Below are 27,873 nucleotides of genomic sequence, written 5' to 3'. Positions count from 1 at the left end.
CTTCCTTTCCTTTACCTGTAAAAGGTGAAGGTTGAAAAAATTATCTATAAAGATGCCATCCAGTTCAGGAAATGAATACTCCCATCAGATTCCTGGAAGGGCCATTTCCATTGTTCTGGGAAAGTTGCCTGTTGATCCCAAATGGAAGTTTTCCTGACCCTTTTTTTTTTTTTTAACTTTTTGGATTTTCTAGTTTGTAACGTAAGCAGGTACTATTTTTATAATCTTGGGGAAAACATTCCACAATTTAAAAAAGTGTGTGTGTGTGTGTGTGTGTGTGTGCACGTGTGGGAGTCCTAGAGCTTGAACTTAGGGCCTGCGTGCTGTTCCTGAGCTTTTTTTTGCTCAAAGCGAGTGCTCTATCTCTTGAGCCACAGTGGTTATTGGTGGTTAATTGAGGCATCTTATGAACTTAGCTCAATCCTGATCTCAGCCTCCTGAGTAGCTAGAATTATAGGTGTGAGCCACTGGCACAAAAGAATCGCTTAACCCTGCATCCGTCCCCAAGTGCTGGCGTCCTCAAGATCCCAAACACCCTGAGTTTAGAAAGACTTTGTTTCCAGTCCTCTGGTGAGTTGGGAGGAGGGGGCTGTGCAGTAGGGAAAGAGGGAAGGAGTCATTAGCATCTGCTTTCCTCCACTGACTGACTGGCCACACTGCCACACGCAGTCATCTCTGTGCAGTCCATGGAGGCTATGTCCTGTGGGAGTCAGCCAGCCAAACCTACCCATTCTCAGGCAAGAGGCTCTGTGCCCACCAGATGGCCTGGGCATACAGGGGATTCCGCCCAGGAGAATACAGCGTTTTAAATCTGAAAAACGCTGACCTAGAAATAAAAAAACCATAATCAAAAGCCAGTGCTGGTGGCTTATGCCTGTAATCCTAGCAAAACTATAATCCTAGCTATTTAGGAAGAGGTTGGAGATCTGAAGGTCAAGATTCAAATCCAGCAAGGGCAGTAAAGTCCATGAGATTCTTATCACCGGCTAACTACTAAAAAGCTGGAATAATGCTGTGGCTCAAAGTGGTAGAGCATTAGCTTCAAGCACAAAAGTTCAGGGACAGAGCCCAGGCTCCGAGTTCAAGTCCCAGAATCAGCATGCACACATAAAAATCATAATCAAGCTCAGTGCTGGCTCCCACCTGCAACCCTAGCTACTCAGGAGAATGAGATCTGAGGACTGAGGGTCAAAGCCAGCTTAGACAAGAAAGTTTGTGACTATCTCCAATTAACGAGAAAAAAAGCCTTAAATAGAGCCATGTCTCAAGTGGTAGAGTACCAGCTCTAAGTCAAAAGAGCTAAGGGACAATGCCAAAGATCTCTGAGTTCAAGCCCTGGTACTGTCCACACAAAAACCCCAAACCAACCAAACCAAACCAAAAACAACCAGTGTCGAGATGTTTTCATATATGCACTTTTTATATTTGTCTTCTAAGTGCAGAGAATAAAATATGCCCAGCACACACCGCACACAGTGAGTTCCAGAACCTAGAGAAGGCATAAAATACATTAGTGAGAGACAAGGGGGCTGGCAGCTGGGCAGAGCAGAGTCCTGGCTGTGTCCTTGCTAACTGTGAGGCTGGACAAGTCACTTCCTTTGGGAGACTTTTCTCATTTCATTAAATGAGATCTCCTGTCACATGAGCCACAAAGTGGGATGAAACAGATGCCCAGTAAATGCCAGTGCCGTCTGTTCTGTTCTGGCAACTGCACCTGTCTTGGTGGCCCCAAGGAAGCAACATACAGGGTCTGGTGGAAACAACTCTCTCCAGGTGTTGCTTCCCAGCGAGAGGCCAGTGCCAGGGGCCAGCCCTGCCCATTCACCATACCCCCCGCCCCACTTCCTTACTACAGGTCAATAGCCCTCAGGCCACACCTCCGCAGACAGGATCATTCAGGTTTTATTTATGACAACTTAGAACACACACATCCAATCGTGAGACGGAAATGTACAACATGAGGCTTAAATAACTTTCATACACTATGTACAATCATCAGCAGAGGTACAAAACATATATATACACCTTGTGCTACCACTTCGTAGAGGACTGCGTGAGCTGCATGAACCCAGCCCGGGCGGGGGCGAGGGCAGGCAGAGCAGGAATCTAATTCATGTCAGGGGTCTCTTCTGACCCTCTGCTCTCCAACAAGCCGTGTCTATTCCCCACTTTTCTGGCAAGGCCCTTGGGACTCAAGTTGGAAGGACTGACTGGAGGGATGGTGGGGCTGGGCGGGGAGATTCTAAGTGCTAGACGTGGAGGGAGGCTGGGCCCAGGGGACTGAATAAAGATGCCAAAGAAACAGAACCTCCCCTGTAGATTCTGTTCTCGTATGTAAAGGAGTGGAGATGATCTCCAGGCCTGTGGAGAGCAAGGCCACTGACCAGGAAGTGGAGCCACGGGGAAAAAGCAGGAAAGAAGTTTTTGTGGGACATGGCAAAGGGCCAGCTGCCCCAGGAGTGGGTCATGTGGCAGGAGGGATTTACTGCTCCCACTGGGCAGGCTCTGCCCAGGCAGGGAGGTGGCATGCACCCAGCCCAGACTCCACAGTGGCTTGGCTGAAGACACTTTCCAGGGTTTGCCACCACAGGGGATGGCAGGAGAAAGTCCCAGCGAATCAGCGTTGTCCCTATGTGGTTTTGTGCTTTCAATTATTGTCTGTCCAAGCCGCACAGCCCAGGTGTGCAGCATGGCCCGACAGCTGAGGACACACAGGGCCCAATGCAGCCGAGGCAGCCGAGGCAAGGACGGGTGGGTAGAGGCCGCTCCCAGGTCCATGGCACGGTGGTGGCACCCTCACCATGTTAAGGGCTTGGCAGTGCCAGCCTCTCTGCCTTCCCTCCCTCCTCACCCATGTTTCAATGCAGCTGTGGGCTCAGAGTTTGCAGATGGTGGCTGGAGGAGTGCATCACTCCAACACTGACCTGGTTAATACTGAGAACGGGGTCCAGGCCCAGCACTGCACGGAAGGCCCTGGTAGGATGGAAGGCAGACGCTCTGCCCAGGAGATGGGGAATCTAGGTCTAAGCTTTTTGGCTCTATGGAGCTTTGGCCTGGCCTATGGCCAGGTGCTTAAAGACCAGAGGTGTAGGGTTTGGGAAGGACCTGTAATACACAGATGTGGCTTGGCCCTCAGGTTTTAGGATGGCACAGGAAGTTGTGGGCTGAATCTCAGAAGTACAAGTACAAACCACAGGCCAAGCCTGGGTCTGAGCCAGGGCAGGCCAGGCTACGCTGAGACACAGGCATGCGCAGTCTAACCTGGGGCCTGGCTCACGGGAGCGGCCTCTGAGCCCACCCTGCCGGCCCACGGCCCTGCCATTGTGCTCAAATCACAACTGGTTTGTGCTTCCAACACTTCAGATGCTTGTGCAAGGAGGGGGGGCAGAAAGGGACCCCTGCCCGATTATGTACCTCCTGTACCTCAGGCACCCTGAAAAAGCGAGCAGGGTCTCCAATGCCCACTGAGTGCCACTCGGCGTGGCTCAGGGAGGATGGCAGCGAGGCTCCCAGGGGACTTCAAGTTTAGTTCATGACACACAGAGACAGCAGAGCCCGCCCTGCTGTGAGGTAGAGACCCATCAGAAATGCAGAAAGGGGCAAGGGCAAGAGCACCTTGAGCACCTCTCGAGGGGGCCCTAAGACCAAAGTCTTGCAGCTACAGTACAGCTGCCCCAGGCTGGGGCAGCCCTAGCCCCACAGGCGGGGCACAAAGTCTCTCATGTTTCTTGGTTTGTAAACAGTCATGCAGGGTCAGAGCTTTACATCAGGCGAGGGAGGATGGACTGAAGGGAAAGGATGAGGTTCCTTCTGGGAGCTGGCAATCTCCCAGCACCCAGTCACAGGCAGAAGAAGAAGGAGGAGGAGGAGGAAGAGGAGGAGTTTGGTCCAACACAGGCAGACTGTCCAGATGGCAGGAGACGGGGATCTGAGGTGCCTCACCCAGCACCTCAGCTCACCCAGACTCCATTCCGCGTCCAACAGGTGCCACCAATAGGACCGAATCTTTAACTGTGGACAGCTCCAGGGGAGACGAGCGGCCTCACTGGGCTGGAGCCTGACCCTCTCGAGACACCAGGGGCTGTGTGGACAGGCCCTGGTCACAGAGGGAGACGAGCAGAGGACAGCAATACTGAGCCAGTGCAGTCACCACGTCCTCTGAATGGAACTGGGGCTCCTGGCTTCCGGGTGGCTGGGAAGCAGAAGACCAAGGAAGCAAGGGGAAAAACAGCCTGGATGGGCTTGGGGGTGGGGGGGCGATGGAGAACCCAAGGCCGCTGTGCCAGCAGGGGGCGCTGTCTCCACAGACCCACCCCCACACCAGGAAGAAGACATAACCAATTCCTCTCTTTGCTAATCTAGAAGGCAAGGTTATACCCTAGGCTGGCTTTTAACAGCTTGAAAACCTGCATCCAGAATGACCAGAGGGAAGAGTCGGGAAAGACTCTTTGCCCTGCAGGGGTGAAGACATGGTTGGTGGGAGAATAGGGTGGTTTGCTAGGAAGTCACCCCGCCCAAGAGGCTCCCTGGCCCTGGGCTGAAGGGCAGCAGTGGGCATGAGACCCTTGAGTAGAAGACACATGTGGAGTGGCGGGCATGGCTGGCTTAAGGCTGCCCAGCACGGTGCCAGGCCCCAGGACGGAGGAAGGCACTGTGGCATGAGGCGCCTAGAGGCCCGGGCTACACTGAAGGGTCCCATGGGCAGAGCTGGGGAGAGGCCAGAGCTGCAGAGTGGAGGGACAGCTCCTGACTGCGCAGCTGAGGAGGTGGCACTGAGCTGGGGAGCAAGCCCTCCCCCCCTGCACCCCGCAAGAGCTGCGAGAAAGAACATGTGGGAAGAAACTTCAAGTTAGTTTCCAGTATCAACATCAAAACATAAAAATTAAACAAAAACAAACAACAACAACAAAAAACCAAGCCTGGCACCGGTGACTCGCACCTACAATCTTAGCTACTCAGGGGGCTGAGATCTGAAGATTGTGGTTTGAAGCCAGCTCGGGCAGGAAAGTCCATGAGACTCTTATCTCCAATTAACCAGCAAAAAAGCTGCAAGTGGAGCTGTGGCTCAAGTGGTAGAGTGCCAGCCTTGAGTGAAAAAGCTAAGGGTCAGCACCCAGGCCCTGAGTTCAAGCCCTAGTACCAGCACAAAAAATAAAAATTAAAAAAATAAATAAATAACTGAAGTATTCCTGACCATGTCCCCAAAGAAATCTTTCTGGTAGCTCCACTGTGAGCATGCTGGAAGTGACACCACGGAATGGTTGAGGCCACTGGCATAAGCTGTTGGTGATTACAGGGCTCAGAATCACCGGCTGCCGACACCTGGTTTTCATGGTTACCTGAGGGCTACCTTGGGGGGCTCAGAGGCAGGTGCAGTGGCTCTGTAGGCGGGCCAGGAGCTGATGTGGGGGACCCCAGCTAGTTGGGGCATGGGTAGGGCTGGGGCAGCCTTTCCTCCCCTAGAAGGCCTCAGCCTGTACCCATGGGCCTGGAGGAAGGGGCAGAGCTGGTCCTGCAGGACACAATGTGGCCAGGAGAGGAGGCCAGGGGGCTACTAGGGAGGTGTGGAGAGGGGATAATACCCTTTGGCTTCACAGCTTAATTTTCCCTCCCTCCCACCTCTCTCCCTAAGAGGTTCCCAAGAGGTGGCAGGGGGGGAGAAGGGGGTGCAAGGGGACAGCATCCTGTGGGAAGGCCAAGGGACAGGAAGCAGAAAGGGCTGCCCCCTCTGTCCCCAGAGCAGCTTCTGTGCGGCACTGCGCAGGCTGACCTAACTTCTGGGGTGGGCCGCCTGCAGCCGCCGGATGCTCCAGAGCTTCACTGTCAGGTCACTGGGGAGAGGACAGAGAGCGGCTGGTCAGACCTCAGTGGGCCCAGCTGGGTGGCCCCCTGACCCTGGACTGATCCTCCACCTTCCCTGGGCTGGGCAGAATGTGGTGGACTGCACGGTGGAGTGCTGGGCAGAAGGCTGCCTGGGGTCTCAGACTGCACAGGACAGGAACCCTCCTGAGCTGTCTTGTTGCTGCTCTGTGGTTTTGTCTAGGCCTGAATGTTTTCCCCACCCCACTGCTCTTGGCTACCTGACACCCCTGCCCTGGGCTCTGGCCAGCAGAAGAGGGGAGGGCAGGGCCCTGTCTCTGGGTTAGCAGGACAAGCAGGGAGAGGAGGAAAGAAGAGTAAAATAATCTCATACCGTGAAGAAGCAGCTCAGATCGAAGTGGGGGGAAAGACAGGGGAAAGGAGAGAGGGGGAAGGAAGGAGGGGAAGATGGAGAGAGGAGACGGGAGAGATGAGGGTCAGGGCAGAGTGGTGGCGCGGCCCTTTATGGCCAAGACTCGGCGTGGAAGGCAGGGGGTGAGTCCAGGGACGTAATTCCACAACTTTACCCGGCAGTCACTGTTGGGGGGGAGAGAGGCGGAGAGGCAGAGAGGAGAGGCAGGAGGACACAGGGTGGGGGTCAGAGAGAGAAGGGACACATGGTCGGAACAAGAAGGAAAAAGAAGAAACCCGTCTGAGTAGCACCCCCGGGACCAGCTCTGGGGCTGGTGGGTGGTTGCTCTGGGGGTCTGCTCTGTGGTCTGCGAGCTACCAGGACAAGTTAGAGACAGGGAACCTCTGTGTGACGAGCAGGAGAGGCGTGGGGACAGGTGACAAGTTTGGACTGCAGCCAGCAGTTCTATGGCAGGCTCTGCAGGGAAGCCTCCCGTGCACACAGGGAGGGTGATGGGATAGGCAGTGCCCAGGCGGCTGGAGCAGCCAGCACTCACCTGGAGGCTGTGAAGATGTGCTTGCTGTTGGTGCAGATGGCGTTGATGGGGCTGTCGTGGCCCTTGATCTCACCGATGGGGGTGAAGTTCTCCACGTTCCACACCTTGATGACGCCTGCGCGGCAGGCACTCAGCAGCATGGGGCGGCCGGGGACGAAGGCCAGGGCACACACCCAGTCCTTGTGTGCATTGGGGATTTGCTGTGTGAGGATCATGGAAGGGAGGTGAGGAGGAGGAGGAGGGGGAGGAGGAGGAGGGGGAGGAGGAGGAGGAGGAGGAGGAGGAGGAAGACTGCCTTGGGGTCCCAGGAATACACAAGCCCTTGTTGACGGGTGCTTCCAGACTTGGTAGCTGCCATGCAGGTAGGCATCCCGTTGGAGCTGGGTGGTGCTGGGCTGCGTGGGGAATCTCAGACACCCAGAGTTGGTCTCTGCCCCAGCTCCCAGGTTCAAACCTCAGAGTCTGCATAGCACAGAAGCCTTTAGCCCTCGGATGAGCCAGGCTGAAATAGAGAGTCTAGCACTTAACCTTCACCTTCAAGCCCAAGCCTGGAAGCCAAGCTGCTATTGAGAGCAGGCTGATGATGCCAGCTGTGGTCCACCACTGGCCTCAACTACTGGGCAGCGGGAGAGGCTGGGGACAGCAGGGCAAAGGGGAGAGCAAGCATCCTCGGGGGACTCTGCCAGCCATCTGCCAGGAGCTTTCTCCCCCCTCCCACCACACCTGGATGAGTTCCTGCTGCTCCAGGTCCCACTTCTTGATGCCGTTGTCCCTAGAGCCACTGAACAGGATGCCTCCCTGGATGGCGAGGCACTCGATGCCGTCATAGTGCGGGGGCTCGAAGTTGTGAGTGGGGCCAATGGTGCCAGTCACACAGTCACCTAGCTGGAACATCTGCAGGAAGAGGGTGGGCAGGGAAGCTGGAAAGGGGCCGAGGGAGGCCCAGGTAGGTGACAGTTTTGCTGCTGTAGAAATCTCACCCGTAGTCTAGCCACCTCTACTATCCTTCTTTTGGGGAGAAGGGGAAGTACTGGGATTTGAACTAAGAGCCTTGACTTGAGTTCATGATCTCTGCCTTTTTCATTTTTATTATGATTATGATTATAACTTTTTTGCCAGTCACAGGGTTGGAGTCGAGGGGCTGTCCCCGAGCAATTTGGCTCAAGCCTAGCATTCTCTTTACCACTCTGAGCCACAGCCCCACTTCCGGGTTTTTAGTGGTTAACTGGAGATGAGTCTCATGGACTGTCCTTCCTGGGCTGGCTTTGAACCACGAGTCTCATATTTCAGCCTCCTGAGTAGCTAGGATTATAGGCATGAGCCAGCAGTACCCAGCTTCAGTTTATTGTTTTTAGGTAGGGCCTTGAACTACAATCTTCCCATCTCTTGCTTCCCAAGTAGCTTCCATTTCCCTTTTATATGACTTCTTCAGTTTCTGGCCACATATTGTCTCTAACTTCATAATCAGGAATTCAGTATATATGTTGTCTAGCCTGTTTATTTATTTGTTTGTCATGGGACTTGAACTCTGGGCCTGGGCACTGTCCCCGAGCTCTTCAGTTCAAGGCCAGTGCCCTATCCCTGGAGCCACAGCCCCACTTCCCGTTTTCTATTGGTTAACTGGAGATAGAGTCTCAGGGTCTTTAGTGCCCGGGCCAGCTTTGAACCATTATCTTCAGATCTCAGCCTCGTGAGTAACTAGGATTGTAGGTGAGAGCCACCGGGCCGGGCTTGTTTATCATCTTAACAGTTGCTTTGCATCCCCTCAGTGAATTTTCCATTTATCCTTAGGTATTTAGGCTGTTTATTAGCTTAAATAAATACATTTGTTATCTATTCATTATTGCAGTACTGGAGCTTGAACTCGGGGCCGCATGCTTGCTTGGCTTACTTGTTTGGCTGGCATTCTACCCCTTAAGCCATGCCTCTAGCCTAGATTTTTTTATTGGTTATTTTGGAAATGGTGTCTCGGTACTTTTTCTGCCTTGGTAGTTTTGAACTTTGAGCCCCTGGATCTTAACTACAGGCATAAGCCCTAGTACCTTGTTTTTTGGGGGGGTGTTTTAAGTTGTCTTCTATAACTTCTTGCACATGCCTCTGGCTTTCTGGGAGTGCTCCCTACAGCACAATTCCCCCAAAGTCTCATTATTTTCATGAGTGTTTCCAAGGCAACCCTGGAGGTCAGACTATAAATAGTCCCAGCTGGGCTTAAGAGCGACGCCTCAGGTACCTTCACATAGTGGTCCTTGGAACCGGTCACCACCAGGTCATGCTGGCTGGCAGTCTGGGTGACAGTCAGACACATCACAGGACCGATGTGGCCCGTCAGCTTGCCAATGGGCTGGAACCTGCAGGGGAGAGGTGTGGCCAGGAGGAGTGGGTTAGACCAGCTGGGGGCCAATGTTGCCTTGTACCCATGGGCCTCTGAGGAGAGGCACAAGCTCACAGCACTGTGGCCAGTCATCCTGCCCATCCGAGGGCGGGCCCTCCCAGGCCGGGCCTCCTCCTCAGATGCCTACTGACCTGCTGAGTTCCCAGATGCGGACGGCATTGCCCGAGGCAACATACAGCATGGTGCCGGAGGGGCTGAGGGCCATCTGGTTGATCTGATGCTCTCCCTGGGCACTGGTGATGGCACGGGTGGATGTGGCAGCACAGGCGTCTCCAGAGATCACCTGGCCGGAGGACCTGCCATGATAGTGAGGCAGAACCAGAGGTCAAAATGGTCCAGCAACAGAACCTCAGTACTTCCTCTTCTTTCTCCTCCTCTTCTTCTTCTTCCTCCTCTTCCTCCTTCTTCCTTTTTTTCTTTTGCCAGTCCTGGGCTTGGGCTCATGGCCTGAGCACTGTCCTTGGGCATTTTCAAGGCTAGAGCTTTACCATTTGAGCCACAGCACCACTTCTGGCTTTTTTTCTGTGTATGTGGTACCAAGGAATTGAACCTGGGTCTTTGTGCATGCTAGGCAAGCACTCTACCACTAAGCCGCACTCCCGGTCCTCCTTCTTTTTTTGGTCATGAGACTTGAACTCTGTCTGTCTGAGCTCTTCAGCTCAAGGCTACCACCCTATCCCTTGAGCGACACTGTCACTTCCAGCTTTCTGGTGATTAAGTGGAGATAAGAATCTCATGGACTTTGAACTGGGATCCTCAGATCTCAGCCTCCCAAGTAGCTAGGTATACAGGTGTGAGCCACTGCACCTGGCTGGAACCTCCCTTCTTCCAGGAAGCCTTCCCTGACAAAGGAAGATCACTAGCAGCAAGTCAAGGGAAGACCTCGCTCTGCTCTTTGCCACACAAACCAGTGTGGCCTGTCACTAGGCCCAGGTGGGCTTGGACAGGCCAGAAGACCAAGTCAGGAGGCCCGCTTTAAACTGGACTTTGTAGAAATCACCAAACACCCCCGAGTCTTCGTTTCTTCATTATTAAGAAGTGATCAGACTCAACTACTTCTTTCCTAGGATTTATTTCTTTTTCTTTCTCCTTCCTTCCTTCCTTCCTTCCTTCCTTCCTTCCTTCCTTCCTTCCTTCCTTCCTTTCCTCTTTCCTTCCTTCTTTTTTTTTTTCCCCTGGGGCTTGAACTCAGGACCTGAGCACTGCCCTTGGTTTTTCTTAAGGCTAGCGCTCTACCACGAGCCACAGCACCACTTTTGGCCTTTTCTATGTATGTGGTACTGGGGAATCGAACCCAGGTCTTTGTGCATGCTAGGCAAGCACTCTATTACTAGGCCAAACTCCTAGCCTTTCTTTTTCTTTTTTCTTTCTTTCGTTTTTTGTCAGTCTGGAGGCTTGAACTCAGGTCCTGGGCAATGTCCCTGACTCTTCAGCTCAAGTCTAGTGCTCTACCACTTGAGCCACAGAACCACTTCCTGTTTTCTGGTGGTTAATTGGAGATAAGAGTCTCAAGGACGGAGATCTCAGCCTTTGGAGTAGCTAGGATTACAGGTGTTGAGCCACCAGCGCTCACTGTCCCTTTGCTTCTTTTGCTCAAGGATAGCATCGAGCCATAGGACCACCTCCAGCCTTTTCTGTTTATGTGGTATTGAGGAATCAAACCCAGGGCTTCATGTGTGCAAGGCAAGCACTCTACCAAAAAGCCACATTCCCAGTACTATTTTTTTTTTTTTTTTTGCCAGTCCTGGGCTTAAGCTCAGGGCCTGAGCACTGTCCTTGGATTTTTCTCAAGGCTAGAGCTCTACCACTTGAGCCTCAGCACCACTTCCGGCTTTTTCTAAGTATGTAGTACCAAGGAATTGAACCTGGGTCTTCATGCATGCTAGGCAAGCACTCTACCACTAGGCCAAATTCCTGGCCCCTATTTTTCAATTTCTTAAAGAGCAGTTTCGGGCTCATATCAAAACCCAGAGGAAGGTACCTCCTTTGCCACACAGGAACAGCCTCCCTGTCACCAGTTACTAGTGCCAGACTCCAGTGTGGTGCCTTTATTACAGCTGATGAATCCATCTCCCTGCCCCCCAACCCACTGTTTGCTCTGGGTTTATTCCTGGTATTGTATATTCTGTGGGCATGGAGAAATATGTAATAACTAATACTACCAACCATTATAGCATCATATAGAAACATTTTCCTAGTTTAAAAGATCCTGGGCTGGGAATTTGGTCTAGTGGTACAGCGCTTGCCTGGGTTCGATTCCTTGGTACCACATACATAGAAAAAAGTCGAAAGTGGTGCTGAGGCTCAAGTGGTAGAGCTCTAGCCTTGAGAAAGCCCAAGGACAGTGCTCAGGCCCTGAGTTCAAGCTCCTGGACTGGCAAAAAAAAATAAGATCCTTTCTCTTTCCTTTCTTCCTTCCTTCCTTCCTTCCTTTCTTCCTTTTTTCCTTCCAGTCCTGGGGCTTGAACTCAGGATTTTGTGTTCTTGCTTGGCTTTCTCACGGAAATCTGGCACTCTACTACTTAATCTACGCTCTACTTTCAGCATTTTGATTATGCACTGGAGATGAGAATCAGATTTGTCTGCCAGGGCTAGCTTTGAACCTTGATTCTCAGATCTCAGCCTCCTGATAGAGTTCCAGGTATAAGCTATGGGCACCTCGTTTCCCATTGCTTTGTAAGGATCAAATTAATGTACTAAAAATACAATTCTCGAAGCATGACTTTTACGAGGATTCCTGATTGTATCTCCCAGGCCTGCCTCACACTGTCAGTCCTGGTCTTAAGTTTGTCCTGGGTGACTCATCTGCACAGAGAGGTTCCACCATGCTTCATTTTCCTTCTTGGCTCATCTCACAGGATCTCAAAGGCTCATCGAAATACTGGTCCTGCCAAACTAAGGGGTCCTAGCTTGTGCTGCAGTCAAGTCAAATCCACCAGCCATTAAGGCTCTTTGCTCCCACTTTGCCAGGCTTGGCTATGTCTAACTGTCATCGGGGTGGCAGCCAGCATGGTGAAACAGACAGGGAAACTTACGTGAGGGTTCGAACACACTTGGCTGAATCCCGGATGTCCCACACCTTGACGTAGCAGGTGGACACGGAGAACACAAGTCCCGAGTGGCTGCAGTACTTGATAGAGACCACGTTGTTGGGGTGGCCCTTTAGAGCTGCGATCTCCTGTCCAGTAACCAAATTCCACATCTTGCAGCTCCGATCTGCAGGAGGTGGGAAAGATCCAAGAGCAGAGGAATGGAGTCAGCCACTGGGGTGAGGCGGCTCCCCTGGTGAGAGGGAACTGGCCAGGCTAGCAGGGAGAGGTGGAGAGAGATCTGGGGGAAGGAACTCAGTCTAAGTGCGAAAAAGAACATGCACCCGTAGCTCTCCTGAGAACTTTAGGGGAGAGAAGCAGGTGAGGACTTGAGACTGGTGAGTTCATGAAGCATTGCCAAATAGAATCCCTAAGGCTTCCAGGCTCATTCTTACAGATGCCAATAAGACCACCTACATGAACAATGGCAAGCGAATCTTATAAGAAAAATTTAGACGAACCAATCAGTCACACCCTTACTGACAAAGCAAGAGACGAACATGATAAGTAAGTTGTCTCCAATCCTTCTGCGTGTTTATATAATAAATACATATTTATATATAAATATATAGTATATATTATACATATGCATATATATGTATGTGTAAGTATATATGTATTTATATGTAAACAGATATCTATATGTAAGTATATATATTATACACACACACACATATATATAATATCCTCATCCTCTCTCTCCTTAGATGCCTGTTTCTATTCTGCACGCAATACAATTTGTCTATTATGCATGCAGTATACATCTACTATGCATGTCTACTGTATCTAAGTCACAGAAACCACAGAGCTAAAGCTGCTCGGTGACACTGAGACTGGTGGCGTTTGACGTCTGAGACTTTAGGTACCTGAGAAGCTCCCTACAACTTCTAAGGAAGGGTGGGGAGGTCTGGCTAGGGATGGAGGAGGTAGGAGTCTAGAGACAAAGCCAAAAACAAGGGGGAGAAGCCAGTTGTGGTTCCCTCACTCTATAGCCTCACAGCCCACATTGAGCAGAGGCAGTTGGGATGGATGTGGGAGTCTAACCCTAAGGCCCTTGGGCTTCCACATACCTTTGGACCCAGTGAAAAGCAGTTCATCCGTGGCATCCAGGCAGAGGATGGGCTTGGTGTGACCCTCGGCCGTGGAGACGCACTGCAGCGGGGCTGTCCTTGCACCCTTAGCTCCTCCGACAGGAGTGATGACGCCCCTTCCCAGGAGAGAGGGAGAGAGGACAGGCGGGTCAGCCAGGCTGATCAGGCACTCAGGAGAGAAGGGGCTGGGCAGGGAGGGGATGAAGGCTAATGGTCCTAAAGCCTCTAGCAGAACTCCACCAGGGGCTGAGAGCCAGGAAATGCTGCGCAGGGCAAGGAGGGTGCCTGCCTTGTACAGCAACCTGTCCAGCACCCTGGGCACTTCCAGGAGGCGCTGAACATGTTAGGCATGGTGGGAAGAGCTGGAGGCTTAAGGGAGGTGGGAGGAGGCAGTTCCCGTCCCAGGCTGCCTGGCCTACATGCAGCCTGCGACAGAACTGCACGCTGGCCCCGGTGGAGCAGGACAGAGCAGCGCAGGTGCTAGAATCCACCCTGCAGCGGTGATCAGAATCTTTAGGTTACTTCAGTTGACAAGAGTGGGGGGAGGACAGCTGTCACCAGACCTGAGGAGGGAGGGAGGCTGGGCCATCACCTCCTCACATCCCAACACAACTCTTCCATTTGCTAGCCACTGGCTTGGGGCTGGCCCCTCCATCAGTGAAACATACAGGAGTATGAATGCACACATATGCATGCATGCATGTGCATCCACACACACACACACACATGCGCACGGAGGTCTACCATGGACTATCAGATCAGCATGAAAGGAATAAAACCCCCTGGAAGCCCCAGCTCAGCCGAGGATGGGGAGGTCTGGGCTATTTGGACCTAAAATAGTGCTCATGGTGCTCTAAGAGGAAATGTGGCAGAGCGCAGACGACAAGAGGACTTGGCTACAGTAGCCTCCCGGGGTTCTGACCGGGCCTGTTTCACCCTCTCAGGGAGGGTGTCTGGGATAAAACTGGCCAAATTATGTCTGAAAACATATTCTTCATTAGCACAGGATTTGCTAAAAAGGCCAGGGCCCCTTGACCAGGCTCACCACTAGGATGGTAGTCAGACACACGGGCTGCCAGCCTGGGTACTGGTACACATAGCTGCCCATGCTGCCCCCAGCTCTCGGCTCGTGACACTCTTTGGGCCCAGTTTGCCAAATATTTCATGGAGCTGGAGAACAGGGAGCCTTTCCTTCTAAGAGAGGCTGGCATGCACGTGCTAGCGTCTCCTCACAATACCACCAACCCCAGTGCTGCGAGCTCCCGCCCCCTTGCCTGGGTCCTGAGACTCCACCTTGTTATGGGTTTCTGGAGGCCCTGACCCTCATCTCTGTGCATCCCACTGGCTGAGGGGGAGAGGCATCTGCACACCTTGTACCAAGTGATATGGGCAGGGGCCTGGCCTGCTTTGGTGCCTTCTCAGGGACAAAGCTTTCAGGGCTTGCCTATGGGGGCAAGCTGAGTCACAAGAGCCCTGCTCAGCCATCAACACCCCTCCTAAGGTCCCTCAGCAGAGCTCAGCCCACCCATTCCATGCCCCACTCCACCCTGCTCAGGCCAGGAGGGAGAAAAGAACAGGCCCAGCCACAAGCAACTGCACCCCTCCCCCAACCTCCAGCTCCAGCCAGGCCTGGTGCCATCAGGAGATGGCACCTAGCAGAACTCCACCTGGAGAGGAAGGAACTGTGTGGCAGGAGGAGGCCTCAGGAGGGGCAGGGGCAGGGAGGCAGGGCGCCAGGAGAGGAGGGGCTGCATGCCGAGGACTGGTGTACAGGCAGGGGGGACTGGTGCAGCGAGGGTCAGAGAAGAGAGAGAGGGGAGAGAGCGAGAGCAGGAGTCAAACACAAGAGACATTCTGTGTGTACCTCAAGACCTCCGACAAAGAGGAGTCGCTCTCATCAGACCTGGGGAGGGCAGAAAATTAGCTGGATTAGGGGAGAGAGGAAAACACACAGAGGGATGGCAGAGGTGGCAGCAGCAGGGCTCAGAGGGTGGTTATTCTCTTTGAGGGGAGTGAAGAGAGGAAGAGCGGGGAGGGCCTTCAGAGCAGAAGAGGGGGAACAGGCCAGCCTGGGAGCTGCGAGACTCCCCCAGGGGAAGATGGGGAGGGGAGAAGCGTCCCTCAGCTAGCAGGGTAGGAGGAGGGGGCTGTAGGAGATGTGGGAGGCCAGCCCACACCTAGGAGGTGGTTCAGGGGGCTATGAACTGGTTCCAAGCTCTCTGGCTGGCCCATCACACAGCTAGGGACAGCAGCCCACCCCAGCAATGCTCATACCTGCCTGAGGCCAAAGAAAGCTGTGGCTGCTCCTACCCACTCCTGGAAGATGGCTTCTGTCACACATTCCTCAGGGCTCACTGATTTACAAAGCTCACAAACCCCTGGCAGCCCACTGGGGCCGGGCTGGGGACTGGCTCTGGTCTGCACATACAACATAAGACCTGGGCCACTAGATAGGACCAAAAACTATTAGACCACCACCAGGTGGGATGGGCAGAATGCAACCCTAATTCTAATAATTCAAATACTCAAAAGGCTGAGGTTCGAAGCCCAGCCTGAGTTACAGAGTGAACAAGACCCTGTCTTAAAACCAAAATCAAATAAAATAGTGGAGTGTAGGTGGCTGTGAAGGCATGGTTGGGGAGGGTTGGCTGGGGTCACAGCTCCGCCATTGAGAGCCTAGGCTGCAGTGGGCTTCAGGAAGGAGGTGTCCAGGATAGCAGGTCGGCTGGGTTGGACCCTGGACAGAATGCTGCAGAGGGCAGGAGTGGGCTCCAGTCTGGAGCAAGCACAGGTAAGATGAAATCTGCCCCAGTGCCCAGGGCAGCGTCTCACAGTTGGAGACACGAGGCCAGTGGAAGTTGGAAGCACTGGGTGAGTGCGGGGCCCTGCTTGGCTGGCTCCCTTCTCTCTGGGCCTCATGCCTGTAGAATGGCACAGAGAGGTCAGTTCTCAGGGCTGGTTTACTGTCGCAGTGAAGCCACAGAGGGAAGGCAAGCTGGAAAGCAAGGTGAGTGCATTGTGGGAGTGACATTAGGCAATTACAGAGTGGCAACAGGGACTGTGAGTATAGGCGTGGCAGAGCCTGCTGTGCCTGAGAGGACAGACCACAAGGGCCACTGGGCATCGTGTGAAATGTCCAGGACAGTAGCAGAAGCTGAAGGAAGGGCCCTTTGAGGAAAGCAAAGACGGAGCTGAGGAAGGTGTGTCTGCCTCTCCTCAGTGCTCCCCTCCCTGTGGTAGCTTCTACCTTGTCCTCTCCTGAGGTCCCAGCATGCACCAGGAAGGGAATGCCATCAGTCCCGAAAGGACTAGGGATGTCAGGCCTCATCATTCAGAAGGGCAGGAAGAGCAGGGTTGGGGTAGAGGGGGTCAGCTTAGCTACCCCTGCCTCCAGCAAGGCTCAGCCATAGACTCCCATCCCCCTTGGAGTTCCCTCCCTAGCCTGCCCCTCAGTCCTACTCTTACTTGTCCAGCGCTGACCCCTGGCTCTGATTGCTAGTGAGCCGAGAGAAGACATTGCGGTCATTCCTGGGGCGAGTGGGAGGGGAGGAAGGAGGTGTGAATCCCACGTCTGTGGACCTGGGGAGTGGGGACAGAGAGCAGGTCTGTTAGTGACCACACCCCTTCCTGCAGGCCCACCCCTGTGCTGTGCCTGGATCAGAAAAGCCACAGCACGGAGCCTGCCGTGAGTCACTGCAGGGCCTTGCTCCAGACAAGCCCCTCGAGGCGAGGTGGACCATCTACTGTTGGAAATGCCTTCGCAATCTCCCATCAATGCTCCTGGGTTTCCTTTTATCCAATTATTTTAGGATTTGCGTGAAACAGCAAAAAGTTGAGTCGCTCCATACACAAGTGCCCAGCTGAGGTTGTTTCAGCAAGGATGCTGGAGAAATATATTGTTAGTATTGTGTTAGCACTGCTCTGCTCTGAGATGGTGATTTCAGTACCCTTATGCATCCTAGGCAAATGTTCCACCTTTGAGCTATACCCATATCCTTTTAAACTGTTTTTTATTTGTCTGTTTTTTAGTTTTGGGGACAGGTACTACTAAGTTGACTAGGCTAATCCACAAATCTGCAATCTTCCTATCTCAGCCTCCTGAGAGGCTGGGATTACAGGACTGTGCTACCGTAGCCAGATTAATTCATTTTTTTAAAAAATTTTAAAAATTGTTATTATAAAGGTGAAGTAAGGGAGGTGTTACAGTTGCATAAGTCAGGTAAACATTTCTTTTTGGACAATGTTCTCCTCCCACTGATTTCATTTGGAGACAGTCTCCATGCACAGTGTTAGTGCTGAGGCACTGTCTGGTGTTCTAAACATAGGCGGGGTGAGCTGTGTGGATCTGATGAGCTTCATCCTGGCCTGAGTTACAGTGCTAGGGTTGCCAACTGCATGCTAACCATCAACGATATGTGTTAAGTAAAGTATCTTTAAGTAGAAACACATAAACAAGATAGTGGATCGCAGCTGATCACCGAAAGTGTCATGACTGGAAGTTTGCAGAAAGCTAGCCTGCCTTCTCCCTAGGAGCAATGGTTTCTTATTCATGACTCAGTGTTCACAGTGACTTCACAGAACACAACTCCCAGGAACCATGAGAACTGACTGTACCTCCAAAGAGACCTTGTGAACTGCCCACCCCAGCTCTCCAGGCTCCTCTCTTTGGAGGGCTGTCATTAGGTTCAGATAAAGTTTGGCCTAACCTCTCCCACTGCAAGTATTTACAAGCCAGTGTCTTGGGCATCTGCTGAGGCTCCAGAGAAGAGGCTACTGAAGCCAGGCCCCAGTGGCTCATGCCTGTAATCCTAGCTACTGAGTTGACTGAGATCTGAGGATCAAGGTTCAAAACCAGTCCAGGCAGACAAATCTGGGAGACTCTTAGTTCCATTTAACCATCAAAAAAGCTGGAAATAGAAGTGTAGCTCAAGTGGTAGAGTTCCAGCCTTGAATGAAAATCTTTTTCATTCAAGTGAGAATGTGAGGCCCAGAGTTCAAGCCCCAGTACACTACACACACACACACACACACACACACACACACACACACACACACACACACCCCTAATGGAAGTTAAAGCCACCTATGCTGAGTGCACATTACAGTTTTTAATTATGGCTTCGCTACTGTATGGAGTTGGCACTTCCTGGGCCCATAACTGACAGAGTAGACAAGGTCCATGGGTGAAGCTCAGTAACTCAGGCCAGCAGGGCCAGAGTCAGACTTGTGTATGACCATCTACGAGTGGAGCTACAATGCCATTCATACCCCTGGGACTGACAGGATCTCTGGAGCAGATTCTAGACCATGCTCTCACCTGATGGGCTGCCCGCGGTCATATGACTTCCTCCGGGTCAGAGGGGATGTCTCTGTGCCTCGAGACTGCCGGGGGCTGGAACACAATGGTCCAGTGAAGGCCAGACCCAACCTCTGCCCCTTGAACCCACCTTCTATCCAGATCCCTTCCTTACAAAGTATTGCCCCGGGTGGGCAGGCTGACAGTCCGTGAGACCTTGTCCCGGTAGTAGGGGTCCCGGATGGAGAAGCCCACTCCATCCTCTTTGATCTCCACCAGAGAGGCCAGGGATTTGGTGATGTTCTTGGTAGAGATGTCCAATGGGGGACCCAGGCACTCAGCGGACACAGCTTTCATTTGGGCAGACAGCTTGGGCTCACCCTGGAAAGGTTAAGGACTAGGTGGCCCAATTTGCCACCACAGATAGTACACAAAGTGTGTGTGTGTGTGTGTGTGTGTGTGTGTGTGTGTGTGTGTGTGTGATCCCAAGAAGGAAACTGTGCTGCATTGGTCTTGAAAACCTCTACAGACAGCACCTCTACAGATACCTCCATAGCTCCATAGCTAAACTCCCCAGGCTTCTGGAGAATCTAAAACAACTACAAGAATGTCCTGTCCTTAGTTAGACTTTGTGAACCACAGAGTGCTCAGATTAACTCCTTGGTCACCAGTGAATCCAGACTGAAGTTCCTCCCTGCCGGCATTTAATGCAATTTAATACAGCCAAGGGCTGGTTCTGCATACTAATGGCCCCTGGCTGAGAACTGAGCTTTCTTATATATTGTTGACTCTCAGTGCTGGGGAATTAACTATCTGTAGGCAAAGTAACTGGATACTTAGACTTCCAACTTAGCCTGGGACAGAGTCTTAAGTGGAGAAAAGGAGAATTTGTTTTTTAAGCAGACCTTCTGGATATGGTAATATTACTAGGTAGAGTAGAAACAGAAGTCAGAAGTGGCTCTAGACATTTCTCCCACCTTCTATTCATCAAGAATGGGTTGCACATCTGGGTATCCCCCAATTCCAGTATAGGTCCTTTATGATACCTCATCCCAGCTGAGGCAACGCTGGGCTGGGCTAAGACCAGGACGAGTCACCGGGTCGGGACCGGCTGACTCTGCATCACCTACTGCCTCGCTTCTAGTGGAACTCACCTTAAACTTGAAGTCATCGTGGCTAGTGGAACCTTTCATGGTGAATGACTGGGAGAAGCTGAGGAAAGAGCAGAGAGAGTTTGGGATCCTGATGTTCTGTGCTTTATGTCTCTAGGCTTTCCGGGTTTCAGAGAGCCTCTGTTTCTAGGATCAGTTGCTCTCCCTCACAGTCCCAAGTGCAGGCTGACAGCCAGCCTCGCACTCCCTGCTGGGATGCCTACCTCCCCTCGGAGAACTCGGAGACCTCCTCATCTGTGCTGGCGTAGCCGTTCTCTGGGGAAGGGGAAGAGTGGAAGAGGGTTGAGAGACCCCGGTCAGAGCCTGGGGAAGGTACGGATGGCCTCCCTCCAGTATCTTTCCCACTGGGATCCCATCAGGGCTTATTGGGGAGTTCTGGGGGCACAGTGGGAAAGCCCTAAGAACTGGGAGGCCTTCCCCACACCCACACTTACCCTGCTGGACGTTGTAGATGAGCGCTTGCAGCTCAGGGTGAGCCTCTGCCTTCTCACGCAGGGCATCCAAGAGTAGGTGGTTCTGGGAGGTGCCCGCCATGTCAGTCTGCCTCAGACGTCCCTCTAACAGCCGGATCTGGGCCTCCTTCTGTGCCACTTGCAGCCCCTGAGGGCAGGAAGCAAGACTGAAGGGTAACTTCCTCACTGAGGGAGGGCTCACCCCCAGCTCCCTCAGCTCTGTGTTCTCCCAATCTATACATATGAGAGCCCAAACTCCTGTTACTCCAGAATGTGACTGTATTTGGAGGCAGGGCCTTCAGAGGATATTAGGGTAGTGTTAGATTATATTGGTCCCTAATCTAATACGACTGGTGTCCTTAAACGAAGACTGTGTGAGGACAGGGAAGGCATGTACATTAGTGATCTGGAGGAAACACATCCTCAGGCAGGGAGACGGGTGAGCCACAGCAATGCTGGGGGACTCCTGATATTCTGGTTTTCATCTTCCAGAATAGAATGTGCTCTGTCCCCCTGACCCCTAACCTATACATATTGATTCCTTCCACCTTGCACAGACTCAAGCCAGTTTTGCTGTAGTTAAGCTTGGGCCAGACACACAGAGTCAGCTGCTGTGTGCCAGGCGTCCTGTCAAGCGCTTCTATGTGTTGTCCATTGAAGCCACGTAGCCAGCTGTAACCTCTGCATTGTCATCACTCCCGTTTTATGGCTGGACAACTTGAGACTTGAAAGCTGGGTGGCTTGCCTCAGCTTGTGAGTGACGCAGAGGAGGAGGAGCCAGGCCCAGGGCACGTCCTCACAAGGGCATGTCACGGAGGCGCCTAAGCCTGTGGGCTGCCCGGGGCTCACCTTGTCAATGGATGCCTTGAGGAAGTTGTCCAGCAGGAGGCGAGCTTCGGCCAGGGAACAGGAGCTAATGACCACTGACGTATCAGTTGAGTCTAGCTCCTCCTGGGACCAGAAAACAGAGACCCCTGTCACCTGAGGCTGTCCCTATCCGTCCATCTCTACCATCTGTGCCCCCGCCAGCCCTGTGGGCACCTTGGTCTCCTCCAGCTGCACAATGGTGGCCTGGCAGTCAGTAATGCTGTCATTGATGTAGTCAATATTGGCCGCCAACACCTCAATCTCCTCCGCCAGCTCCTGCAGCCCCTTCTCCTCCTCTGGGCTCTCAGCCTGCAACCGTTCACGTTTCCTCCGAAGAGCCTCTTGCAGGAGGAACAGCTCCTCTCTTTTCTAGGGGGGAAAGGCATGGAGGAGGAACTTCAGGAGACTCTGTTGCCCTGCCCAAAGGCTCCCCAGCCACCCAAGACTCTCAGCATGTCTGGACCAGAGACGTCTGCAGAGCCACGGAAGGATGGACGGAGGGTGGGAGGGGAGAGTGGGGCAGGCGGCCCACCTTGATGAGCCTCTCCATGTCGGCCTCCAGGTTCACAATGGTCATTCTCTGCATGACAATGTCAATGACCCTCCGCTCCAGGGACTGCCACTTGAGCCTGGCGGCTTTGCTGAAGCTCTGGCTGGCCCCCTTCTTCTGGAACTTCTTTCTGGGAGGCAGAGGCAAAGGGGATTATGCTGCCCACCCTTCTCCTCTGCAGCTCTGTCGAGCTCCAGGCGGGAGCTGCTAAGACCTAGGACGAGTCCTTCCAGAACCTTGTCCTTTTTTATATGAGCTGGTCCCAACCCCACTGGAATTTCCACACTCTGCCGGCACAGGCCGGGCACGGCCAGCCAGTCTTACCTAGCTGGGCGACCACCATTGACTGTGGATGTGGGGTGGTCCCCCAGGAAGTGGTTGATTTTGCGATTCCACTGGCGCACGATGCTAGAGACTGAGCGAGCCCCTGACTCAGCCTCGGATGAGGTGGTGCTGGCAGACACCTCGGCCCCTGAATCTAGCATGGGCGGCTTTGATCCTACACGCCCTGCCACCCGCTCAGACATGGGCTTGGCCAGGCGCCGAAGTGCAGAAACCTGGGGGCAGGAGAACAAGAAACGGGGGATCCAGTGAGCAAGCTAGCCCAGAGCTGCACAGAAAGCTTGGTAGTGATAGTGGGGGGCTTGGCTGGTAAGAGAGAGGTGGCTGGCTTAGGTTCGGGTAAAAAAATCTCCTGTTTGTCTGAAGTGAAATGGATATGAGAGAAGACTAACCTACTTTTTAAGTAGTTAGCTCAAATATTTGGGGACAAAGTCTGTAATCTGTCCTGAAGCCCCAACTTTCTTGTTTTGGAAAAATGAATGAATTGAACTTTACTTCAGTTACAACAACTGGCTGCATGACAAATGTGAGCTTTCAAGTGAAAATAAGGTGGAAAATTTGTGTCTGCCTCTGTAAGTTTTGACAACTTTCCAATGTCTGATATCAACACCCAACTCTTGTTGAGAAAGGCACTTTGTATAAGCCCGATACGACTTGGGCAGAACTGTGTTTGCTGAATAAAAGAAGGAATCTCTAGGAATGGTAACCCACACCTGCAATGCCAGCACTTGGAGGAAGAGGCAGGAAGATGAAGAGTTGGAAGTCAGCCTGGGTCACATAGCAAGTTCCAGCCCAGCTCAGGCTACGCATAATGAGGGTCTGAAGAAATCAAATCAAACCCAAATAGAAATATAAAAACAAACAAGAGGTAAGAGTTAAGAGAGCAAAGCTGGGTGCCAGTGGCTCACGCCTGTAATCCCAGCTACTCAGGAGGCTGAGATCTGAGGATCATGGTTCACAGCCAGCCTGGGCACAAAAAGTCCATGAGACTCTTGTCTCCAATTAACTGGTAGAGTGTTAACCTTGAACTGAACCACTCAGGGACGATGCCTGGGCCCAGAATTCAAGTGCCACCACCAATTAAAAAAAGAATAAAAGAGTCAGGTGAGTACTAAGCAGGGATAGGGACGTGAACCAAGCTAGGAGTGCTTACCTCCTGGGTTTTCCTCCTCAGGACTATCTCCTGCTGCCGCTTCTGGGACTCCAGGGCCCGGATCTGAAACTGAGAAAGCAGAGGCAGGGTCCATACTCAGCACCGGCCTTGGGCTGCTCACAGCTGGCCAGCTCTGTAGCTGGAAGCCTGGGTTTTTCCTCATGCAGTTGCTTCTCAGGCAGCCAGATTGGCACTCTGAGTTGAGCTCCACTCACCAGAGATCGTGGTGAAGTTCCCTTGTCCTTGTAAAACAAGAATCCCTGACTATGGTGGGGAATACAGCTAGAAGGCACGGCTCTGGGAGGCTTCTCTGCTAGACCTGACCTAGCCCTGTGTGTCTGGGCTGCCGGTGGCCATGTGTGAGTTCCGGTTGCTCTCTGGGCTCATGTCTTAGTTCCTTGGAGCAGTGACTAGGGGCGGGGGTGGGAGGTGGGGGCAGGAAGGGGCTAACCTGCTGACAGCTACTCTCTACTCCAAGCATAACCACGTGACTTAGGACAGCAGGAACTGAGTCCAGCTTGGCTGTCCTAAGTCATGTGGTGGCTGGGGGCTCTGGCCCAAATGCTCAGCCTCTGCCTAGGGGGGCTGCCTCTCACCTCCTGTCGCCGCTGCTCCTTCTTGAGCTGAGCGATCTCCCGGTTCCTCTTGGTCTCTACCAGTCTCCTCCGCTGCTGCTCCTCCCGCATCTGCTTCATCAGGGCTACCTGGGAAGGAGACGAGTCCTGGACATGAGGCAGGGTTGTGGAGAGGGTGGCTCACAGGCTATAGGGCTGGCTGTAAAGATACTGGGTAAGGCTGGGAACCCACAAGGTTACCAGTTCAAAGCTCAGGTCTGGATCCTCTGATATTTCTTTTTTTTTTTTTTTTTTTTTTTGCCAGTCCTGGGCTTAGGCTCAGGGACTGAGCACTGTCCTTGGACTTTCTCAAGGCTAGAGCTCTACCGCTTGAGCCACAGCACCACTTCCAGCTTTTTTCTATGTATATGGTACCGAGGAATCGAACCCAGGTCTTCGTGCATGCTAGGCAGGCACTTTAACCACTAGGCCAAACTCCCGGCCTGCTCTGATATTTCTTTCCAGAGCAGCTAAAGTCACTGGGACAATCTTACAGCCAGGAAGGAGTGGCCCAATAGCCAGCCTTGTAGTGTACAAACTTCTGCTTTGCAAGACCCAATCCTGGCCCTAATTCAAAGCCACCATCTTCAGTCTGGCTCTTCTGGGAGAGCCTGGCTGCTGGAGCCTGTCTTCTAATAACAGCCTGAGTTTTGAACAGGGATGAAGTGAAGGTAGGGTCAGATTCTGGGGCCAGGCTCACAGTGACAGCAATAAAACCCACTATTATTTATTGAGAAGTGGCTCTATGCCAGGCACAGTTCTCATGACCATCCTATGCATGACCCTTCCTGCTTTATAAACAAGAAAATGATCTTCCACAATAAAGATGACTTAGAGACACAGAACTTAGTAATGGATGGCCAGCTTCACAGCCCAGGGTATTTTGCCTTCCCAATCTAGCTCTTCCTATGGCTCACAACGTGGCGCCATGACAGTCTATGCTTGGTCAAGCCAGGGATAGGGACTGAGCAAACAGTGCCTAGCCAAAGGCACAGTGAACACCATTAGTGGTGTCAGAGATGATGCAAACACGGCAAGCCTCTGTCCCAGGGCCCTGTAAAAATGTAGGGTTTTTGACAGCTCAAAAACTTGAATCACTCCAAAACTAATCTCCAAAGAAACAACCATCCTATTAAAAGATGGGCCAGAGACTTTTAAAGAGAATCTTCTCTGAAGAAGAAATTAGAATGGCCAATAGACACATGAAGAAATGCTCAACATCTCTGGTCATAAAAGAAATGCTAATCAAGACAACTCTAAGATTCCACCTCACTCCAGTTAGAATGGCCAGGATCAGGAAAACGAATGACAACAGATGCTGGAGGGGATGTGGCCAGGAGGGATCACTACTACACTGTTGGTGGGAGTGCAAACTCGTTCAACTACTATGGAAAGCAGTATGGCAGTTCCTCAAAAGACTAAACATAGAGTTCCCCTATGACCCAGCAATTCCACTACTTGGCATTTACCCAACCATCCAGAAACAAGGACATACTAAATCCACCAGCACAACAATGTTCATTGCAGCACTATTTACCTAGCAAAGATATGGAACCAACCCAGATGTCCCTCAGTTGATGAGTGAATCAACAAGATGTGGTATTTGTACACAATGGAATTCTATGCTGCTGTCAGAAAGAACAACACTGCCCCATTTGTAAGGAAATGGAAAGACTTAGAAAAAATCATATTAAGTGAAGTAAGCCAGACTCAAAGAAACATAGGCTCAATGGTTTCCCTCATTTGTCATAACCGGTAGAAACCTTGGGCTTTCCTAGCAGAGATTTACAATAAAGCAAAACCTAGATACATAAGGCCATATAGGATGAGGCTAAATGAAAGGACCTCCAGGATATAGAAACAAAAGCCAAATAATGAGTGATTGTTGTCCTTAATGTACTACGTTATCTCTCATCTCTTTTGCTGTCCTTGGTTATCTCATATTGTTACAGTATTTTACCTTGTTATCTGATATATTGTATACATGCTTATTTGGTTATTTGAAATAGAATAGGGAAGGGGGGAAAACAAGATGAGGGGCGGAGGATGGGTGGAAGGAAATGGGGACTAAGACATGAGAATGTTTGTGAAGTAATGCACCTTCTATCTGGTGAACATAATGTAACCCTTCTATTAATTACAATAAAAAATACATGAAGGGGCTGGGAGTTTGGCCTAATGGTTGAGTGCTTGTCTAGCATGCACAAAGACCTGGGTTCGATTCCTCAGTACCACATACATAGAAAAAAGCCGGAAGTGGTGCTGAGGTTCAAGTGGTAGAGCTCTAGCCTTGAGAAAGTCCAAGGACAGTGCTCAGGCCCTGAGCTCAAGCCCAGGTCTGGCAAAAAAAAAGAATACATGAAAAAAATGTAGGGTTGTTGATACCTTCCACTGGATGGTGGCAAGGGAATCAGAATGAAGGCCAGTCCTTTTATTCTACCACAGAGGCCTCCAGGCACCACCAGGAATGTCACCAGCCTGTCCTTCTCTGAGGACACCACGGAATGGGAGGGAGGGAGGCAGAATCTACAGAGCGAGGAATGGCTGCTGTTGGGTCTTTGAGGGCCAACGTGAGTCTTCTCCCCAAGGTTAAAGGTGCACCACAGAACTCTAGCACGCCCAGAACTGCGCCTCCCTGAGGAGGGACATCATGATCCTGGATCTGTCCACTCAACTTTTGCACATGTGGCTGAGCTCTGGGAAAGCCACAGCAGAGCTGATGGCCTAAGAGTGGATAAGCTCATTCTAAGCATCTGACAATTCAGCTTTGCTCTGCAGCTCTGAGATAAGAGGCAATCTGCCCTCTCCCATGAGACTCAAGCCCACCAGTCCAGCTCTGCAAAGCACTGGGCCCTGCAGCTATGGGAAAATTCTCAGACACTCACCCTCACTGTATCTGGGTAGACTCCTTGGCTTCTGCTCTCTGTCCTCCTGTCCCTGAAAAATCTCTGGGATGACCTCAGGCTGGCCTTTTGTGCATCCAGGATTGGGTGGCTAAGAGCATAGTCACATGACAGCACTGGGCCTCCCTGAAGGGCCTCGGCTGAGATAAAAATATGGATCCTACTAGCTTTCAAATACATCCTACATTCTGGGCAAACATTTTTCCCAGGTTTCAGACACTTTGAGAATCTTCTCAAGAAGCTCTCCAGGGTCATGTCTAGCTGTAGTGGCAGCTTGCCAGGAGAGACTGGGGCTGTCTGTTCTTCAGAGGCCTCTGTGAGGATCCAGACAGACAGAGTGGGAAACATCAGAGCTACCACAGGTTAAGTTATGGAAGACTCTTCTTTCCCAATCTCCCTCTGCACCATCAGAGGGCGCTTGGGTCCAAGAGAATCTGTGGGTATTTGAGTTACAAAGTCCCCAGTGACTATGGCATTTTGTCCACAGGGTGATGCACTGAAGCAGGTGAAAATGGGATCTTTGGGGTCTTTGGTCTGAGCATTCTGCTCAGAACCTGTGTCCTGAACCTGGCTCAGGTAAGGTGGTTGACCTCCAAGACCTCTGTGCAGTAGCTTCCTCTAAGAGGTGACATCACTGCACTGCCTCTCTCCTCCCCTGCAGCTGAGTGCCAGCCAAGTCAGCTGTGAGACCGGTTACCAAAGGCTTCTAGGATGCAGGCCCCTGGCCCAGGGGCCCCAAGCACTGGAAAGCATCTCTCTTTGCAGTCTCCATTTCTGAGGCCAACCCTTTACAGCATCTGGGTGAGCCACTAGTACTGAAGGTCCAGTCCAGGACTGTGAAGAGCTATGGGAAGTGGGGGCGGAGGGGAGAGGCACCAGGGGCTGAGGTTGAGGCAGGAAAGCCCAGGGGAGGGAAGGCATGAAGGGAAAATGTATCTATGGGCCTAAGCCAGTGGCAGACATACCTAAACAGCGAAGATACAAGATCTGAGTCAAGAGTCATGCCCTTCAGCAGCAGGGCCAGAGATTAGGTCACTCTGGGTGATGACAAAGTGGTAATGGGAGCACTGTGCCCTCCAGAACACAAACCAGATTGACTTTTCATCCCAGCACTCTTTCCTGGTAGCTCCCCAAGCCCCTTCTCCATGCATACAGTGTGAATAGTAATTAGTATCCTCCCACGAG

General features: G+C 52.1%; 1 protein-coding gene across 1 annotated transcript in view; it reads right to left on the bottom strand.

Annotated features, from left to right (window-relative positions):
* Positions 1-1,884: 1,884 nt before the first annotated feature.
* The window catches only part of Kif21b (kinesin family member 21B), a 50,182-nt gene continuing 24,193 nt past the window's right edge, over positions 1,885-27,873 (bottom strand). The window contains exons 16-35 of the mRNA XM_090341446.1: positions 23,768-23,875; positions 23,172-23,240; positions 22,001-22,233; positions 21,659-21,806; positions 21,301-21,495; positions 21,109-21,210; positions 20,242-20,407; positions 20,011-20,062; positions 19,790-19,847; positions 18,811-19,016; positions 18,657-18,731; positions 16,805-16,918; positions 15,204-15,242; positions 13,319-13,455; positions 12,195-12,375; positions 9,291-9,455; positions 8,998-9,115; positions 7,491-7,661; positions 6,768-6,967; positions 1,885-5,831 (exon numbers count right to left, since the gene is read on the bottom strand). Coding sequence (XP_090197572.1) covers positions 5,771-5,831; positions 6,768-6,967; positions 7,491-7,661; positions 8,998-9,115; positions 9,291-9,455; positions 12,195-12,375; positions 13,319-13,455; positions 15,204-15,242; positions 16,805-16,918; positions 18,657-18,731; positions 18,811-19,016; positions 19,790-19,847; positions 20,011-20,062; positions 20,242-20,407; positions 21,109-21,210; positions 21,301-21,495; positions 21,659-21,806; positions 22,001-22,233; positions 23,172-23,240; positions 23,768-23,875 — 2,598 coding nt within the window. The 3' untranslated portion in view covers positions 1,885-5,770. The remainder of the gene's footprint in view (positions 5,832-6,767; positions 6,968-7,490; positions 7,662-8,997; positions 9,116-9,290; positions 9,456-12,194; positions 12,376-13,318; positions 13,456-15,203; positions 15,243-16,804; positions 16,919-18,656; positions 18,732-18,810; positions 19,017-19,789; positions 19,848-20,010; positions 20,063-20,241; positions 20,408-21,108; positions 21,211-21,300; positions 21,496-21,658; positions 21,807-22,000; positions 22,234-23,171; positions 23,241-23,767; positions 23,876-27,873) is intronic.

The sequence above is a fragment of the Megascapheus bottae genome, chromosome 10 (assembly GCF_031878675.1).
Source record: "Megascapheus bottae isolate mThoBot1 chromosome 10, mThoBot2.hap1, whole genome shotgun sequence".
In the NCBI taxonomy this organism is placed as follows: domain Eukaryota; kingdom Metazoa; phylum Chordata; class Mammalia; order Rodentia; family Geomyidae; genus Megascapheus; species Megascapheus bottae.
Note: the sequence above shows the minus strand (reverse complement) of the source record. Positions and strands in the feature narration are given on the sequence as shown.